Source organism: Histomonas meleagridis (assembly GCF_020186115.1).
Source record: "Histomonas meleagridis strain 2922-C6/04-10x chromosome Unknown contig_9, whole genome shotgun sequence".
Classification (NCBI taxonomy): domain Eukaryota; phylum Parabasalia; order Tritrichomonadida; family Dientamoebidae; genus Histomonas; species Histomonas meleagridis.
In genome coordinates, this window is record NW_027150923.1 from 409,313 (window position 1) to 427,935 (window position 18,623).

The 18,623-nt window shown below is 31.9% G+C and overlaps 11 protein-coding genes across 11 annotated transcripts; 6 read left to right on the forward strand and 5 right to left on the reverse strand.

Moving 5' to 3' along the window:
* Nucleotides 1–362: 362 nt before the first annotated feature.
* On the reverse strand, nucleotides 363–1,631 carry GO595_009347 (Myb-like DNA-binding domain containing protein; the record flags this gene model as incomplete). The annotated part of the gene is made up of 1 exon (XM_067923022.1): nucleotides 363–1,631. One exon carries the CDS (start codon nucleotides 1,629–1,631, stop codon nucleotides 363–365), a length of 1,269 nt encoding a protein of 422 aa, XP_067770349.1.
* A 1,045-nt stretch (nucleotides 1,632–2,676) lies between these two features.
* On the reverse strand, nucleotides 2,677–3,783 carry GO595_009348 (regulator of chromosome condensation (RCC1)-like protein; the record flags this gene model as incomplete). The annotated part of the gene is made up of 1 exon (XM_067923024.1): nucleotides 2,677–3,783. The coding sequence occupies one exon, from the start codon at nucleotides 3,781–3,783 to the stop codon at nucleotides 2,677–2,679; it is 1,107 nt and encodes a 368-aa protein (XP_067770350.1).
* Nucleotides 3,784–4,454: 671 nt separating this feature from the next.
* On the reverse strand, nucleotides 4,455–4,841 carry GO595_009349 (uncharacterized protein; the record flags this gene model as incomplete). Its single annotated transcript, XM_067923025.1, has 1 exon — nucleotides 4,455–4,841. The coding sequence occupies one exon, from the start codon at nucleotides 4,839–4,841 to the stop codon at nucleotides 4,455–4,457; it is 387 nt and encodes a 128-aa protein (XP_067770351.1).
* Nucleotides 4,842–7,160: 2,319 nt separating this feature from the next.
* GO595_009350 (RNA-binding protein) lies at nucleotides 7,161–7,760 on the forward strand (the record flags this gene model as incomplete). The annotated part of the gene is made up of 1 exon (XM_067923026.1): nucleotides 7,161–7,760. The coding sequence occupies one exon, from the start codon at nucleotides 7,161–7,163 to the stop codon at nucleotides 7,758–7,760; it is 600 nt and encodes a 199-aa protein (XP_067770352.1).
* Nucleotides 7,761–8,999: 1,239 nt separating this feature from the next.
* GO595_009351 (uncharacterized protein) lies at nucleotides 9,000–10,559 on the forward strand (the record flags this gene model as incomplete). The annotated part of the gene is made up of 1 exon (XM_067923027.1): nucleotides 9,000–10,559. One exon carries the CDS (start codon nucleotides 9,000–9,002, stop codon nucleotides 10,557–10,559), a length of 1,560 nt encoding a protein of 519 aa, XP_067770353.1.
* Nucleotides 10,560–10,578: 19 nt separating this feature from the next.
* On the reverse strand, nucleotides 10,579–11,175 carry GO595_009352 (mapkkk cascade protein kinase regulator ste50; the record flags this gene model as incomplete). The annotated part of the gene is made up of 1 exon (XM_067923028.1): nucleotides 10,579–11,175. The coding sequence occupies one exon, from the start codon at nucleotides 11,173–11,175 to the stop codon at nucleotides 10,579–10,581; it is 597 nt and encodes a 198-aa protein (XP_067770354.1).
* Nucleotides 11,176–11,574: 399 nt separating this feature from the next.
* GO595_009353 (protein kinase) lies at nucleotides 11,575–13,329 on the reverse strand (the record flags this gene model as incomplete). The annotated part of the gene is made up of 1 exon (XM_067923029.1): nucleotides 11,575–13,329. One exon carries the CDS (start codon nucleotides 13,327–13,329, stop codon nucleotides 11,575–11,577), a length of 1,755 nt encoding a protein of 584 aa, XP_067770355.1.
* Nucleotides 13,330–13,784: 455 nt separating this feature from the next.
* On the forward strand, nucleotides 13,785–14,750 carry GO595_009354 (P-loop containing nucleoside triphosphate hydrolase protein; the record flags this gene model as incomplete). The annotated part of the gene is made up of 1 exon (XM_067923030.1): nucleotides 13,785–14,750. One exon carries the CDS (start codon nucleotides 13,785–13,787, stop codon nucleotides 14,748–14,750), a length of 966 nt encoding a protein of 321 aa, XP_067770356.1.
* Nucleotides 14,751–15,300: 550 nt separating this feature from the next.
* GO595_009355 (pre-mRNA 3'-end-processing factor FIP1-like) lies at nucleotides 15,301–15,723 on the forward strand (the record flags this gene model as incomplete). Its single annotated transcript, XM_067923031.1, has 1 exon — nucleotides 15,301–15,723. One exon carries the CDS (start codon nucleotides 15,301–15,303, stop codon nucleotides 15,721–15,723), a length of 423 nt encoding a protein of 140 aa, XP_067770357.1.
* Nucleotides 15,724–15,871: 148 nt separating this feature from the next.
* On the forward strand, nucleotides 15,872–17,185 carry GO595_009356 (uncharacterized protein; the record flags this gene model as incomplete). Its single annotated transcript, XM_067923032.1, has 1 exon — nucleotides 15,872–17,185. The coding sequence occupies one exon, from the start codon at nucleotides 15,872–15,874 to the stop codon at nucleotides 17,183–17,185; it is 1,314 nt and encodes a 437-aa protein (XP_067770358.1).
* Nucleotides 17,186–17,746: 561 nt separating this feature from the next.
* Nucleotides 17,747–18,088, forward strand: GO595_009357 (ADP-ribosylation factor family protein; the record flags this gene model as incomplete). The annotated part of the gene is made up of 1 exon (XM_067923033.1): nucleotides 17,747–18,088. The coding sequence occupies one exon, from the start codon at nucleotides 17,747–17,749 to the stop codon at nucleotides 18,086–18,088; it is 342 nt and encodes a 113-aa protein (XP_067770359.1).
* Nucleotides 18,089–18,623: the final 535 nt, after the last annotated feature.

An 18,623-nucleotide genomic window follows, 5' to 3' on the forward strand; every position in this document is an offset into this window, starting at 1 on the left:
TCATTGTATATAAAATATTATAAGTTATTAAAAAATATGATAAGTTATTAAAAAATATCTTTCATATAAAATTTTATGATTAATCATTTTTCTCAAAATCTTCAGCGATTCTTGTTAAAAGATTGTTAAAAATTTCTTCTAGATCAATTTCATAATTTTTTATCACATTTTAAAATTTGTGCAACAGAATCTAAACAACAAATGTACGAATTCATATTCCAATTCACTATTTTGAAAACAGCTTCTTCAAAATGAATACTTTATTTAAATTTGTCAAAAAAATTAACAAATGTTTTATTGGGCTGCAGATGCCCTTATCTAGAAACATTTTACATGGAAATGAATTAAAAAAACTACAAAAATTAACTTTTTATCCACCCGACGTTAGTCAAGAAATCATATATTGGCTCAATTTCAGACTTTTGGTCCGGCGCGAGCTGCACAGCCTCTTCCTTGGTCAGTTCGTTTCTGAGCACAGATTCTCTCATCAGTACATCTTTAATTATTTTATATGTTTCCGTACTTATAGACTCGCGACTACACAGCCCAAGCTCGCTTTTGCTTAAGTTTTCGCTCCGTATTTTCGCTTTTTGATTTTTGATTCTCAAATTATATTGTTCAACTTTTTCATTCCAATACTTGATTTCTGACTGTGGGATGATGCCTGTCTTTATGTGTTTCATTAGGTCTGAGTATAATTCGCCTTCGCGTTGATTTTTGATGGAATTTGCTTTCCAAATATATCTCTCTTCTAACCTCCGTTTTAATTCCATTTGCTTCCGTACATCGACTGCTAATTGTTTAGCCTTATCAAATCCTATGAATTGTATCAAAGATGCAAATTCTCTGTCAATTAATTTGTCATCGAGTGAAACGCCACCAAATAAATCAGGATGTAAGTTTTCGTTATCAAAAGGCTCGGATTCTTCATAAAGCATTCCAACATTTTCGATGATTCGAGTTCTTTTTCTTCTTTCTTCAATTTGATAATTATAACAACGTAAAGTTTGTATCTTTTTTCTAAATGTTTCTTCTGTCTCAGGCTCGTCTTTGAATGAGATATTTGCTATTATTTGCTCTGCTTCATTGTTGAACTCGATCTCGAATTCATGACGATAAGGCATGTAACCGTTAAATTCGGCAGGTACAGCTTTTTGATTGGAAAGTTTTTGTTTCTTGAGAAACTTAACGTATTCCGAGGGCTGCGGTTTTGTATCGTAGGGAGGGGGCGGAGGAAGTTCACAAGGCGGAAGTACCTCAGAAATTGGTTTTGGGGCGGATGGGGACTTGAGGAATGTTTGAACGTAGTAAGTTTCGCATTCAACGGGCGTCTTGTTCCCAACAAATTCGGAAACTTCTTCCCAATTTCCTAGACCGAATTTTTTGATTCCAACTAATAAATTAAGTTCATCTTTTGTTTCCCAATTCTCTCGATAAAGTGACTTGGGTTCATTTTTGCAGCTAACGAATACAAAGGAATGAGATTGATGACGTTTATCAACTTCTCGACCTGATGATAAACATTCTAAACATTGATCAAAATCTCGGCAACGCAAACACCTAACATAGCTTTCATTCAATATTTGGCGGCCACAAGTAGCACAAAATATTTCATTTGAATGAACCAACATTGAATCATCAGCCATCACTTCAATTGCATAAAACTATAAATCCCTGACAAAGAATACGTTAATAAACGGGGTACCCCATTATTCCATTTGTTTCATCATATCAACAATAATTTTTTGAGATTTTTCACGGAATGCAATTAAAGAATTTTTGGTCATTGAGAATTTGGTTATATTTGTGCATCTATTGACGTGGTCAAAAAGCATTTCAACATCGCCACTACTTAATTGTGTATTATCTAAATAAAAGAATTTAATGTTTGGGTTCGTATCAAGAAATTGTGAAATATAATCAGCTCCAAGTGATCCAATGTTATTTTCGGAAATATCAATCAAATCAAAGTCACGTGAACCAATGATATTTAAAAGAGGCCAAATTCCTTGTCCGGTTAATTTACAATTTCGTAGCGAAATTGATTTTAATTCGGTGTTTTTTTGAAGAAAATCTAGAAGCATCCAAATGGATTCATCTCCAATCGAATTATTAGATAAATTTAAAATTTGAATCTTATGATTAATGATTTTTTTTGAAAGTATATTAATTGAACTAGGATCAATCCCTAAGTTTTCCATACTAAGTTCCTTTAATTTAATAGGGATTAACGGACAAATAAATGTAAAATCTTCTTTTGTGAGAATACAATTTGTGAAAGACATTTTCGAAATTGTTGATAAATTCGAAGTAATTATGTCAATAAGTTCTCCTAACTGGATTACTCTTGTTTGAACATTCTGAATGTTCCCATATGTTATTGTTATTAACTTTTTTGTTGACAACAATTTTTTATTTGAGTAAACTTTACAATTTATTTTACAATTCCGTAATTATGCATAAAAATTCCAGAATCTGAAATTTTCATCAATTTGTTTTTAGTTTTTATACCAATTATGAACTAAACAGATATAAATAATCAAATAATCGCAGTAAAAAAAGAATTAAAACTTTAAACATTAAAACAAATCAAAAAAAACGAAAGAAATTTATTCAAAATTTACATCAAAGATTTGATGTTCAAATTATTTCCAATAAATCAATTTACTAATGGTATCAATATTGCATTGCCAATATCGTATGCTGGTAACCAGCAGCACCTGCGACTACACACGACAAGTTTGGTACCTTAGTTAATAAGTTTGTATATTCCATATCACCTCCAATTCCAATTTTGTTATGATCATTATTTCCTGTTGCAAATACGAAACCTTCTCTTGTTATAACCAATGTATCATCTGCTCCACAAATCAATGAAATTGGTCTAACACCTTCAGCTTCTTTCATTGGTCTCATTGTTCTTCTAACTTTATGATCTCCGACACCACATTCACCTTTTCTATTCCATCCACATGCTCTAATTTCATTACAATCATCGAATTCTATAAGGTTTGTATCGCCGCAACCAATTTCCAATATTTTACCTTTTGGATTAAACATTACATGTGAAATATGTTTACCTTCATTATGCCCAAGTCTACCAGATTCATTTCTTCCCCAAGAAAACAATTCATAATTCTCAGAAAGGGCTGCGGCATGAGTCCAACCAGCAGCGATTTTAATGATTGGTGAATTCTTGAAATAAAACTGATCGATTTTCTTTGGATTTGGAAAACATGTATTAACAAGTGCTAATTGTCCGAGACAATTATCTTGATTAAATCCGAAGGAATAAACTTCGCCATTTTTAAGCAAAATGATAGTGAAATATCCTCCGCAACAAATTTGGACTGGCGATGAATCGGAATCAATTTTGATTTCTAATGGTTCTTCTTCATATATTACTTCTGGACCTGGAATATGACCCATTCGATTATCGCCCCAAACAAAGATTTTGCCTTCTGTTGATATCGCACCACAATGTGCATTTCGACATGAAATCGAAGAAATTTTGATATTGTGATTTTTGAAATACGTAATGAGTGTTGGCGTATCATGCGCCGGATAACCACTAACACCTGACGCAAGTTTCCCCCACGAATATAAATTTCCGTTCTCATCAAGTAATATGGAATATGCAATTCCACATGCTAATTGTTTGATCCCAGTAACACTTTCTGGTAGATCAATTTCATAGTACCCGTACATTGTGGGCGCTGCTGAATTGCCTAAGTCACAGTGCTGATTGTATCCGTAGCCAACTAATTCGATTCTTTTGCTCATGAAAATGATTTGCGCACTTTACATATATCGGAGTTCTGAAATTTCAATGCGGTTTTTTGATGCGTTCTTTTCAATGGCTCCGTCTGACGCACAAACGAAACAAAAAATTTTTAATTAACAAAAAAAATCTTTTTGAACTTGAGCATTTCTGGGGCTTGTGTGAGTAACGAACGTAAGAAATCGGAGAAAAGTGTTTAACAGATAGAAAATGGATAAGCTGCAACGCGATTTATATGGTATTGACTACAAATTGTGTGGCTTTCTGAGTAAGGAATTCCTTTTGTGTAATTTTTAAGTATCTGAAAATTTGGTTTAAAATCATTTTGTGCTTTCTGATGGCAATTCCATTACGTAAGCTTAGGGTTTGTATAAATAAGTTTTCTTTGATAGCGATTACTTGTTAAAACATTTTGAATTTGCATTTTTGTGAAAATGTATCATTGATAGACTTCACTTGAAATAAAAGAGATCTGCTTAAGTGTAGTATCTTGTATTTAGTGATTTCTGGATAGTTTAACTTGGTTATAAACTATCGAAACAATGGGATTTGTTTATGTAAAAGTGACATAATATTTTATTGAAGAAAAAAAAAAAAAACATTTTTTTAAAGCAAATTAATGTTATCAAAAATAATGAAACGTAACAAATAAAAGTATGTTTAATCATATAGTTCATTGTGCATTTGAATTTTCGAAATATCTTGCTATAATCTCCAGTTTCCCAGGTGAGTTTTTAAAACACCTTTCTTCTAAATGTGCTGTGAATCTTGGAGCATCAATTTGCTCCCCGCAAACAGGGCATCTTTGAAATCTTCGAGCATCTGTTGTTTCAAGTTTGAATGGTGGGCGCTTGTCTGGTGGTTCTGGAATCACTGGTTCGTTCTGTAATATTTTTTGAACAGGCAAAGCATTTGGATATCCATATCTTTTTCGGTAATAATCAATGATTGTTTCAAAAATTAAATCACTAACAAGGCTTTCTAAAACTGAATCAACTTGTATTAGAGCTTGTTCAGCTTTATGTTTTTTCCAACTCACAAAATGAATCTTTTTTTCCATTGATATTTTGAGAAAGTCTGTTTGAATTAATTGTTATAAAATTTTGCCCAGACTAATGGAAACAGAAAATAATAATGAAATTGAGCAATTGAAAGCAAGATTATTAAATATTGTTGCAGAAATAAATGATTTAAAATTACATGATAATTCTTATTTTATTCAAATAGCTGATCAAATTAAACAATCATATCAAAATAAAATTAATGAACTCGATACTTTGGCGGAGATTAAAAAAGAACGCGCACAAGAAGATCATGAAGCAGAGCTTTCTTTTATTGAAGATGATTTTCAAACCAATTGTGAAATTTCATATTCAAAATGTTTAAAATTTATAAAATATAAATGTGACAAACTAATGGAGTCAGTTCCAGAACTTGCGCAGTATTTTATTAGCTTTGATATTCCTTTTATTTCTCAAATTTCACATGTTGAATCTCTGAAGACAAAAGATGATTCTTCCTTATATGAGTGCACTGTCAACGCTACTGATTCGTGTGCACTTAACGAGTTTGATATTCATCAAGATCTTGAACTATTTAAATCTCAAAATTGTTATGCAATTCAAGAAAAAGCTTTCCTTAAAGAAGGGCAAACTATTCCAATTGGAACTAATGTGTCTGTTATTATAAGTGAGAACATTACAATCAATGGAAATTTAGAAGGAATTGGCATTGACCACATCATAATTTCACCAACTGAAGGACCACCATTTAAAATATCTTTGAACATTCTGAATTCAGGTTGTTGTTTTATTGATTGATGCGTTTTCAGTAGAACAAAGTTAGTTTAATAATAGCATAAGTTCCGATAGAAAATTCAATGAAACACGATCGTTTTTAATTGAAATATCCTATCGTCAACGTGAATAATTTTTTTATCATTTCAAAATCAAATTACAAAAATAATAAGTTCAAGAACAACGATCACATTTGCTTCGAGTTAATAACTTATTACATTCGTTGAATAAGATTTTTCATAACATTGGTCTTTGTGTGAACGTTTTTTTGAAATGAATTAAAAAATTTTCGGCCCACGCTGTGAATTGTTATGGAATATTTGGTAAATTTTCCAAATGGGCATCGGCTACACGTACACGCGCACGTGCGAAAAGCTTTTCGAACGATGTTTATTGTAAACTTTTGAATTTGTGGGCAATTGTATTGGGCGTGCACAATCACTTCATAAAACAACAATGGAAAGTAAAAATGGTGTAAAAAAAAAATTACCAAGTCGAAGAAAGGCTTCTGAGGGAGAAAGAACTCAAGCTATTTTGGGTAATTTTAATTTTAAAGGAAGTAATGGAGAAAAGTTGATTAAATCAATTATAAAAGATGATATTACACTAATAAGGATTTTTTCTTTGGCTGAAATATTCTCTAAAGTGTTTGGAAAGCCTGTTGAACGTGATTATAAAAGACGAAAAGAATTGATGTATAAATATTTTGATGAAAATTATGATGAATTCCAAAAATTAGTCCCATACGTTTCAGTTCAATATGCAAATGATCCAAATCCTTAAAAATTAATAAATCAACCATTTAGGTTTTTTCTTATTTAATGTTAGCAAGCATTCCAGTTGACGTTATGTTGAAATTTAAACCAATGATATTATTAAAACTTATAGTTTGTTATTAAGTCCACAAATAATTTCTGATCTTCTTGTGAAAATGGTATCATTTCATATCACATATCACTTTCCTATACTTTATATCCGATAAGAAGTATAAATTATACAATATTTCAACTGTAAAATTTCAAAACGTTACATTGATTATCGTGCAACATTCCACTTTTGTGTTTTTTCTATAAACTTCAAAAATAATCCATTTAAAAACAATAATTGCACAACATTGTTCCCAACCCTATACTTGTTTATAAAAAGTTTTCATGTTCATGTTTCTCATCATAAGCAGACCGCTGCTCATTACCTCACACTAGTTTTAAAGTAAAATGATTATTTTCACTTGGGAATGCTAACATCAATGCTAATAAATTATTTGAAGTTTTTTTATGTGCAATCTTGAGTAAATTCATTAAAATTTATGGAAGTCAGAAAGAAACCAAGTTTACTTTACAAATTTCAAAACTTTTATGGAGGATAGTATTCATGCAAAAATTGTTGAAATATTGATAATAAAGATTTTTAATCACTACTAATTTTCAAATTTAAGTTAATATAGTTTAATCATTGACAAAGATATTCACATTTTAATTTTTTTATTTTGAATTGATATCTGGCCCTTAATATCAACTGCCGTTTTGAATTTTTATGCATCTGTCAAAAAACGTTAAAAAACCCATACAAAAGTGACACTCGGAATGACAACTCCTCTCGATCCAAACACGCTGTTCATCAGAAACATCCACTATAAGGTTACTGCTGGCGAACTCAAAGAAGCCTTTGCAAAATATGGAAATATAGCATCATCACGTATATTAAGTGAAAGATATCGTGGTCGTTTCTTTTCAAGAGGCATTGGCTTTGTAAAGTTTGAATCTGAAGAATCCTTCAAAAAGGCCCTTGAAGATAAAACACCAATTGAAATTGCAGGTCGTCAACTAAAGATTCAACAAGCTCGTGCTCGCGCTGAACGCAAGAGAGACACCATTTTTATTGCTGGAATCCCAGAGGGAACAACAGAGCAAGACATCTTAAATGCATTTGCTAAGTTTAATCCAAAGCAAACTCACATAATTAGATTTAATACAGACAAATCAAAAGGCTTTGCATTTGTCCAACTTAGCTCTCCAGAGGACCAAGAGGCTGCTGTCAAAAATGGGAAAACAATCCAACTTAAGGGCGGTGAATCTATTGTCCGATTTGCTCGTCGTGACTTTGATGCACCACGCCGTAGAAGGAGGTATCGCCGCGCTCCGCGTCGTGCTCCAAAGAACACAAGTCAAGAAGATGCCAAGTAAAAGTTGGTGAAAACAAACATAATAATTCTTTTTGTTTGTGCACTATAACATAACAATTGGCGAAACACTCGCTCACAGTCACTAGCGTAAAGTGTGTTGGAAAACTTACACTTTCATCAAATTAAGAAACGTCACTTTTCAATAAACTTGACAAAATCAAGCCAAGAAAAATCTCTTTCAAAAAGATAAAATCTTAAACGGTCAAAATGAATAAAAAATTTCAGCAAAATGATTCTCTTTCAGTTTCATACATTTTAAAGGCAACACTAGAGGACATAAAAAGGTGGATTAAAGCAGGGAATCCACCTCCAAAAACACAAATTAAAATGATTTATTTAATCATATTTCTTTTCATTGTAGGTATCACTTTAACAACAATATGGGTTTGCGCTTTGTTGGACATTGCATTTCAAAATACCTTTAAGTCAATATATCCAATAATCTTCTTATCATTCATTACATTATATCCTGCTCTTTATGGATTATGGGTTTCATACTGTTGTTGGCGTAAAGCATATGGGTACAATTGGTACATGATTCCTAATTTTGATTAATACATTTTCAAAATCAATTTTTTCTTAAATCCTTTTTTATTTTGTTTTAATCATTTTTTTATGCATTTTGGTGAAATGGATTTTTTAATTTATGCGTGTTGCTTTTAATTGAAATTAGGAGTTGCTAATCTTCGAGAAAATTTTTGAATGAAAAATGGCGCTTTTAGTGAATTGTAACTTTTTCTGAACCTCAATATTCAAAAAGTGATGTGAATTATGAGAATAAACCTTTGAAAAAAAAGAGAATTTTTTTTTGGTGATAAATCATTAGGGATTTCTTCCAGGATGGTGAGTACCTTATGTGCACTTTAGAGGGGATCAGCAGAAAAAGCCTAAGGCCTTTTGCAGCAACTGTTTACAGTAAACAAAAAAATAATTTTGGTGAGAGTTAGAAAACATGTGAAATCAATTAGAAAACATTCACTATTTCCTTTGTGCGTTCTAGATAGTTTGAATTACTTCCATTTGCATTTAAAATGAATTAAATATAAAAATGCAATTTCATTTTCTAATTTTTGGAAAAATTTAAAATTTTACAATCAGCTTTTTTGATCATTCAGTTAACTCTATACAACTGAAATCACAATAAAATGTATTTCAAGTGGACTTATTTCATAAAAAATGGTTTTTAATTACTTTTAATGTCGGTTTGTGCAAACGGACGTTTACTTCTTAACGTCTTCCAATGTTTTCTTTTCTTGGGGCTCATCTCCCGTTTGGAGAAAAAATATTTGGGGACCCAAATGGAAATATTTTAAACTCTACCTATATTTCTCTTAAGTCGCAAAATGAAGTTCAAGCCGCCACGTCATTATTAAAGTTGATGAAATCAAAATATTGTTATGATGACTTATCATTTCTTGGCTTTGATGTTTTAAATCTATTATCATCTGAAGACTTTGCCGTCAAAATCATTGGATATCGTTTTGCGTCATTCTTTTTTAATCCGTATTTATCATACATTGATTTATTCCCAACCATAATACAAGCAACACTTCAATTCCCTACACTTCTTTCTTCCACTTTAAATGCGTTAAGTAAATTTATTAATCCATTTGTCTATGATACAGTTAAAGCACAATTAAAGACGTTAGCCATATCCTCTACGGACGTTGCCCGAAAATTTTCACTTTGTTCAATTTTTAATGTGTATCGTCAAGACAATTCCATTATCGAAGATTTTCTCTCATTACTTAAAAACACCCTTTTCCAACCATCCACCAAATATTTAGCGCTTGGCATGCTTTGTGAGATTGCACAAGACAATCCACAACGCGTTCAAAGTTTCACATCCACATTAGTTACTGAAGTGCCGCTTTCAACTCCGCATTACTTCACAAAACTTTCACGACTATTTATCACATTATTACCATACGACGACACATTACAAGGCGAACTCATCAAAGCGTTACCGCATTACATATCGCACCACACCGAATTAATATCATTAATTGATCTTGCGACACTTCTATCGCATTTTTCCGGCGACTGTTCACTTTATTCTCAAATTGGGTCCGAAATTAATAAGATCATTGCATCTGATGAAGATCCAAACCATCGGATATTATGTTTAAATGCGTTATCCGCATTAACACCTAAGTTTCGTGTTGACACTGGCTTAATATCGATTGTATCGCAAAGCCCGAACAAATACATCTCGAGTTCCGCGCTACAAATTAAGTATCAACTTATACCTGATAAAGTTTCTGTTTTGAATGAAATCTTGGCCAATATTAAGGAAACTAAAAGCTCAAGTACAGCGAAACACTTGTTACGTTATATACCACGTAAAGGCGAAAAGTTCATCGAAACATTGTTCCAATTATATGAACTTGGGATCAAAGGAATCGCAAAACATTTGGCGAAAGCTATACGCGATATAACAGACGAGAAAACGCAGCTGTTGTTATGTAAGACAACTGTCGATACATTGATCGATACTCCGGATGATGAATTCGGTTACGCTTTAGCTACTGCTGTAAGTGATTGGTCACAAAGAGCTACAGACATCGAATTGTTGTTGCCATCAACAATCTCAAGGAAAAGTTCCGAGTCACAAAGTGTATTAATTGAATGCGCTTTCCATTTGTTCTTTAGATTGCACTTCTTGTTGCCAAAAGGTTTAATAAATAGATTGGAATTGTTGGCTCAGTCGCCGTTAAGACAGGTAAGACAAAGAGCTGCGGAATATTTGTTTATTATAGAACAAATTATTGTTGTTTCAAAACAAAATAATAAAAAGTAAAATAAGTTTTATGTTTTCGTTATTTGCGATTTCGACCATTAATTCGACCACAGACAGGAATATGACGCTTGGCCGCATCGGGTTGATATTTACGACCGCAATATTGACACGTGATTAATTCATCTGTTGGATCAGAAACTTGGATCTCGGTGGAACTAAATCGTGAGTTGGTGGAAAGAGTGGGCTTTGTTGGTTGATCTGATGTGGTTAAATCGTGCTTTGAGGATGTTATATTGGTTTTCGGATTTAAATTGAACGTAAGTTCTTTAGAGGTGGTTGAATTGGATTGGCCAAGAATGGATTTGGGCTTGACGGAAGATGTAATAGGCGTTGTTTGACGAGAATTATCTTTTTGTTGTGATTTTGTATCATCATTCGTTGGAGTAGATGACGCAGGTTTGGTAATTTTCCCATTAACAATGTCTGAAAAACGACGCATCATCAAAATTCTGTGTCCAATTGAAGTTACACCCATTTCTTTGAGATGATCTTCTGTGATTAAGGGAAGATGAATTCCACAAATTTCATTCTGAATAAATGCATTTGCATACTGACCATAGCCAAGCAATTTTAGCTGTTTTGCAACATCTTGTTGATTCCAGTCTTGATAATTCATTCTTTAATAATTAAACGTACACAACAGAATTGTTCCAAGTTTGGAAAATTCATTTCCTAACTATTAATTAGAATATAGGTATCAAACAGCAAACATAGAAAGCAGTATTTTAAATGTTATCAATAATTTTAATGTATTAAATTTGATATCAATAGAATATTTTTGTAATCTCACATTAAAGTAAGTTAATGAAAGCAACACAGCTAAGCATTTTTATAGGCTTATGACAAAAACATATACTTTCTTTTTCAATCGAAATCAGAAAAAACTTCTTTTCGAAAATCATTTTTATCATTAAACAATATTTTCTTCTTAGGAAGTAAATTTAATAGCATTACTCTATTAAATAAAAATTAAAAATAATTAATCAAAAATTACAAATTTTATATAATATTATTTTCAAATAGAATTCGATGCGCTAGGGTTCGTCAATGCCATTGGTTTATTCTTTGTGTGCTTTGGCTGCAATTTTTGCTTGCGATCAATATTATTTTTCTCGAGTTTTCTTTCATCGATTACATTTGCGAATGTATTTTGGCATATCTCAATCAGGTCCTTTTGTGATTGTTGAGATAAATAATTTGGTGATGAAAGAATTTTTGATGCCAAAGGAATTATGTTCTGTAAAGAAACCTCTAGTGTAACGTCAAGCTTCTTTAAAAGTGAAACAATTGCGTCAGCGATTTCAGTTGATTTGAATTTGCCCCAAGCGATTGTTATCTTTGGCAATGAAATTTCCGCAAATGTATCTGGATCAACTTTCATATGGCAATCACTTAAAGTCAAAATAGAGTTAGCAATGATATCTTCATTATCAGATTCTGATATTAAATTACAAAGTTTTGGAATAATAACTTCTCTTATTACGCTTGAATTGATTGTCTTAAGAATTAATGGTAAATAAGCAATTGCTGTATTTTGTATTCTTATATCAGTATCAGGTTTTAATGCAGCTTGAAATATTGGGAAAATTACTTCATAATGACGTTCAGGCTCCACTTTTTCCAGTAAAATATTCAAAACTGAGAAAACCGCTAGCATTTGTTCGGGCGGTTTTGTCACGGTCAAAAAGTGGTATAACGGTATCAAAATTTCGTTGTTGAATTCTCTTTTTGTATACAAAGAACCGATTTGAAAAATTAACGGTATCGTCACAGGGCAGTACCTTTCGTCCTCCAAAGTTTCCTTCATGAAAAGGGGCATAAGCTTAATCCTATTCATTCTTTCAGAGAAGATATCCAATGTCCGAATTAACGACTTATAAAAATTGAATTTTTCCGCAGGTTTTTTGGTTAATATGTTATCGATATATTGGTAAACTTTCGTTTGAACTGAATTAAGTGTAGACTCTATTTGGATGATGGATGGCCTTGTTTCAGGAGATACAGAAATACATGATTTAAGAAGTTTGGAAATCGGTTCTGTTACATTTGGAATTGTTAAAGTATATTCATCGCTTAGTTTTCGTAAGATTTCATGCGGAGATTTACATGTAAATAAGTTTCGTTGCATATATAATGATATTAGAACTACTCCAAAACTAAATATATCGGCTGACTTTGTGATCGTTTGATTTAATGTAAGTTCTGGTGCTGAGAAATTTACATCAGGAAGAAAAGGAGATGGATTCCAATTCCCATATTTTGGAAATACTTTGTACGATTCGCCAATTATTGACGATGAAAAATTAAATGAACATAATTTTAAGGTTAAGTCTTCGGTTAAAACAATGGACGTAGGAGATATACCCAAATGAGCAATATTCGCATTTTCATGAAGGAAATCTAATGCAGAAATTAATTGTTTCCCAATGTATTCTACTTCATCCGTTGTTAAGCTCCTTTCATTGACCAAGCATGAATGAATTGGCTCGGCTGAAAAAGCAATTTGTTTTGGATTTTCGTTCGCTTCAAGAATTTTTAAAATATGTGGATGTCTCAATTTGCGAATTTGCTGGATAGAATAAATGCATGATTCTAAGTATTTTTCATTGTCTGTTTTTTGCTTATTTTGATCAAGCATTTTTTGATTATCAAACAACCAGAGAGATACCTTTTCCCCAGAATTTTTCTTTACAGCACTATGCACCTTCCAAAAGCCTGTTGTAAATATTGGCATTATCTGATCAAATGATGCTGAAAGGTCTGCTCCCATTTCTTTTTTTGAATTTTCGTAAATGTCAATAAAAATTAAATGAAAAAATAATTGTCAACACTTCATCACATCTAAGTTCATTTTTCTCATAAAAAAATTATACTCAATGAATAATATCATCATAAAAATGATAATAAATTTTCAAAAGTCCGATTTCCTTCCATAAAATTATTGATTGAATTTGAACAAATGATTTTTAATTTAACTCAAGAAAATCTTGAACTAACAATATAAAGAACAATGAAATTATTTGATTCGAATTTCCCATGTTCATATAATTTAATTATAAGTAATTTAGTTTATTTTGCATTTTATTCAAAAAAGGATTTAAATGATAATCAAACTAAAGAAGAAGAAATTCATCAAAATATTCACAAATTGAAATATTTCAAATTAAACCGTTTATTGGAAACCGTTAATTAAGACGTTTATTTATTAAAGCTTGTTAATTTGTAATGGCACAAATTCCATGGGTAGAAAAGTTCAGACCAAAAGTGTTAAATGATGTTGTTGGAAATCGTGCTGCTGTTGAACGACTTCGAATTATTGCATCTCAAGGAAACATTCCAAATCTTATTTTAACAGGCCCACCTGGTATTGGTAAAACCACTTCACTTCTCTGTCTTTGCAATGAGCTTCTTGGTAATCTTGTTAAAGAAGCTGTTATTGAATTAAATGCATCAGATGAACGAGGCATTGAAGTTGTTCGTCAATCAATCAAATCCTTTGCCAAGAAACATGTTAACCTACCACAAGGCCGTCACAAAATTATACTTTTAGATGAAGCAGATTCAATGACACCCGCTGCACAACAAGCGATGCGTAGAATCATGGAAAAATATTCCAACACAACACGCTTTGTCTTTGCATGCAACATGAGCGACAAAGTTATTGAACCCATTCAAAGTAGATGTGCAATAGTTCGATTTACCAAAGTCGAAGAAGGTGAAATTGCGACACGACTAGCACAAATCTGCGAACAACAAAACGTAGGCTTTACCAAAGAAGGCATTGACGCGCTTGCTGTATTATCTGATGGAGATATGCGTACTGCCGTTAATGGTTTACAAGCCACAGCCATACGCTATGGATTTATAAATCCCGAAAATGTGCAAAACACAGTCGATGCGCCCAATCCTACGGCGATGACCGAAATTTATGATTCGATGAGAAAGGAGGATTTAAGGTCAGCATTGACTGTGTTGTCGGGATTAGAAATGAGAGGCCACAGCGCATCAGATATAGTACAGTCATTATTTAAGGCCGCCAGAAGAGATTTGATATTTGGCGAGAAATTAAAATTGTTGATTCTTAAGGAAATTGGTTTGACGCAGATGGCAATGGCACAGGGAGTGTCTAGCCCACTGCAATTAGACGGATTGTTAGCACGCATATATAAAATTATTCAGGCGAACAAGTAAAAGTGATTTTTATTTCTATCGGCTGTTTTTTGGAAATTGCTACTGCGGATGAATCGAACTGACGTAATTACGAGTTTATACTGCTGTACATTGAAAAAATGATTCCTAAGTGTAACACTACAATTGTGATACTAATTATTATTTCATTATATCTTCTGAAACTTTATTGAGACGTAAGAAAAAATCGAAAAATGTATAAAGTTAATTTTTAAATTCACCATCATAAGTTTTTAAAGTTTCATTTTAATTATTTGATGTACACTAAAATTTATCAATTCATTATGAAGAAAAAATATAAAAAAAATATCTCCCGCATATTTACTAATTTTTTTTTTTTCATAACTACTGCTCATTCTCATTAGAGTCAATATAATAATATCTTGATTAACAGTTTCTCGTTCATTTTCATCACTAAAATGAATACCAACACATTCTACTGATATTTGTGTGCTTACTTTTTCTTTCTTGCTATTGTTATAACGAATTAAAAATAAAAAAGCACCAATAATAATAAGAACGATTACAAACAATTCAAGTGCTTGTATCGGTTATGGGTAAAAATTACCCTTCATATCCCGTCCATATGCTTGAGGACTTCAGCGATTCTGATTATACAGATGATACCGAAAATGAAGAAGAGGTTGCTATCATCATGAATGTACACATGCCAATTCAAGAGGAGCAAAGGCAAAGATATGATCCATTTTTTTCTCTTGCTGCACATCATCAGCAATTTAAGCCAACAAACTTTATTGCCTTACCAAACCTAAAATTTGTTCCAACCATAGAGGAAGAAAAAGAAGGTGATGAGCCAAAACCGTGGAGAGAGACACCAAAATTAATGCCTGATTATTTTAATTATGGATTTACAGAACTCGTTTGGGAAGCTTACAAATACAAGCAGCATGCACTTCGCCAAATGTATTCTGATAAAAAAACTAATAACTTACATCGGAGAAATCAAAGAAAGTAATAAATATGTTTTTTTATACATTTTAGTTTTACTTTAATAACATTGCTAATGTTTGCTTATGAACTTATTTAAAGTAATTTTTGTTTTTTTAAGTTTTTCTTGATGAAAATAATTTTAACGTCTTACAGCTTTAACGGTTTCCTCTTCAATGATATCAAAAGAGGATTTCAAGCTTCTCCAGGAAAAGCTTGTTTCCTTATCAGAACAAAGCGAAGAATATCAAGCCAAGATTAATGAGCTGAAAGAACAAAACTCTCAAATTCCTTCATTGCAAAATAAAATGAAGGAAATGACAAAAGAAAATGAAAAAGAAGAAGAAAGGCAAATGAAAGAACTTCAAGATGCATCGGCCAAGCTTAATCAATTGCGTTCTGATTCAAAGAAGTCAATATTTGATTTATCTGAAAGAAAGATCCAAAAACTCGAAAATAAAATTAAGATTTTGCGCAAAAAGTTCGAAGACCTAATGAAAACAGAGGATGAGTTAAATGCTACGAATGATGAAAATCGAAAACAGATACATGTAATCAAACAAGACGCAGAATCTTTACAAACACAGATCAACAAATTCGAGAAGTTATGTCTTAGAGTTCCTCCATCTGCTCCTATTCTTCTACAAATTACTGATTTAGAGACATCATATTCTCAACTTAGAAATCTTCATCAGCAAAATTCAAGTCGAATTCCAATACTTGAAACTCAAATATCCGATCTTACTTCTGAAGTTCAACTCAAAGGTTCTCAATATTATAGGCTCAAAGGCGATCTTGATTCAATACAATCAAATATCGATAAATCCAAATCTTCGAAATCAGAACTTATTTCTACACTTCAAAACATCAGTGGACAACTTGAAGAAGACGGCATTGCTAATAAATCCGAGAACCTTCGAGCTATAGAAGAACGAAAACGCAACGAATCGCTCGAGGAGTCAGAAAAAAGTGACGTTTCACAACTAGAAGCGTCACTTTTGTCACTCAAAGAAAAAGAAACCGATTTTTCAAATGACATTTCTGCCCTCAAAAGCGATCATGCGAAAGTTATTCTAAAGAAGAAACAAATGATTGATCAACTGAATAAGAAGATGAAAGAAACAAAACATGAAATTGAAGAAGCTCAGTCAAATAACCCTGAAGTTTTTCAACTTACATCAGATCTCGAGAAGGAATGGATCGAACATGAACAATTGCTTGACATATATAAAGACAAGTGCAGCGTATTAGAGAAGAAAAAAGAGCTTTTAAGAAGAAGGAAAATTGCAATCGCAGAAATAAGAAACAGATGGCCTCCAGATGGAAGAGTCAAAGCAAAGAAAGGTATGCCTGAACTATGTTGCATTTATGAAGAGGCATTGGTAATGAATAGAAAACTTGCGGGAGATGTAAATAGTCTGAATGGAGAGATTGAAATTTATAGGGAAATGAACACTAAGCTAAAGAAAGAGTTGAAAATAGCTGATTGATAAATAATGTGATCATAAAAAGAAACAATTTGATAGTTCATTAAAATTTCTTAGTAATATTAAATAATTTTGGAATCACAATAAAGTTTAAATATCATAGGTAACAATTACTTTTGAAAGCTAAAGCAGTTGCCCTTGTCTTTGTACTGATTATTATTTTGATTAAAGTTTCAAATGATTAATATTGTGATCAAATATTATAATATGTATACATTGATTTGCTTTGACACGCTTTAATTTTTTCTATAAACTTGGTTATAATAAACTGTTCTGATCATACCAAAGCAAGTTAACTTGATATTCATTTCAAATTAGGGTACTCCTAAAACGTTAAAATATCAGGAAGGAAAAAGTAATAAAATGTGTTTCCACGGCCCTGACCTGAATTTTATTGTTATAGGACTTGACAACGCTGGCAAGTCTACAATAATCAACCAATTGAAACCACAAATCGTTTTTTTATTTTCTAATTTTTAGTGTCAATCCACAAAAATAGATCCAACAGATGGTATTTCAAATCCATGGATTCCATTCCATGAGTTTAGAATTCGTTTCAGGGATATGAGCGGTACAAATAACTCAAGACCTCTTTGGCAACAATATGCTGATAATCTCAACGGAATAATTTTTGTTATTGACTCTAGTGATAACATAAGATTCTCTACAGCAGCAGATGAACTTCATGCTTTCTTGGATCTCCCTCCAATTAAAGAAAAACCTATCCCACTTCTTGTTTTCGCAAATAAAAATGATATTCAAGGCAGTGCTCCAGTTGAAGTGATACAGAGGGAGTTACGTCTTGAGAATTATACAGCACATCCAACGTTGGTTAAGGGTGTTTGTTCACATTTTCCAAAAGAAATTTTTTCTGGTTTAGAATGGATTGTAAAGCGTCATGTATAATTTTTCGGAGTAATGTCTAAGTATACTTAATTCAAATTTCAATTAGAAAATGATACAATGATTTCAAATTAAATATTTTATTAAAGACATTATTTTGTTCATTTGGCATTTTAATTGTATTAATTTTAATGATAGTTACAATAGTAGTTAGCAACTCATGGTGAATGAACATCGAAAAATTCAATGCGTTTTCATCGGAATATGACACAGTGTCACTTTTTAACCTCAAAGTTAAGGATGTCTCTTTTAGATGGGCAGGACCAGGCTCCAATTCAGCCATTTCCGCAAGAATTTACCAACCTTAAGACAACTGTTTTCACACTTCCAATTGAGCACACTGTAAATATGAAAGCACTTGTTTTATCAGATCAATTTTTTGGTAAGACTCTTCCCTTGACAAAATCTATCCCTCAATGCATGAAAAATATTATGACAATAATATCTAGAGAAAATATCACATGTATATTATTAATTGGTGATTTGGTTTATTTCCAAAAAGATGAAAAACAAACCAAAAGCATAATTAAGAAAGTTA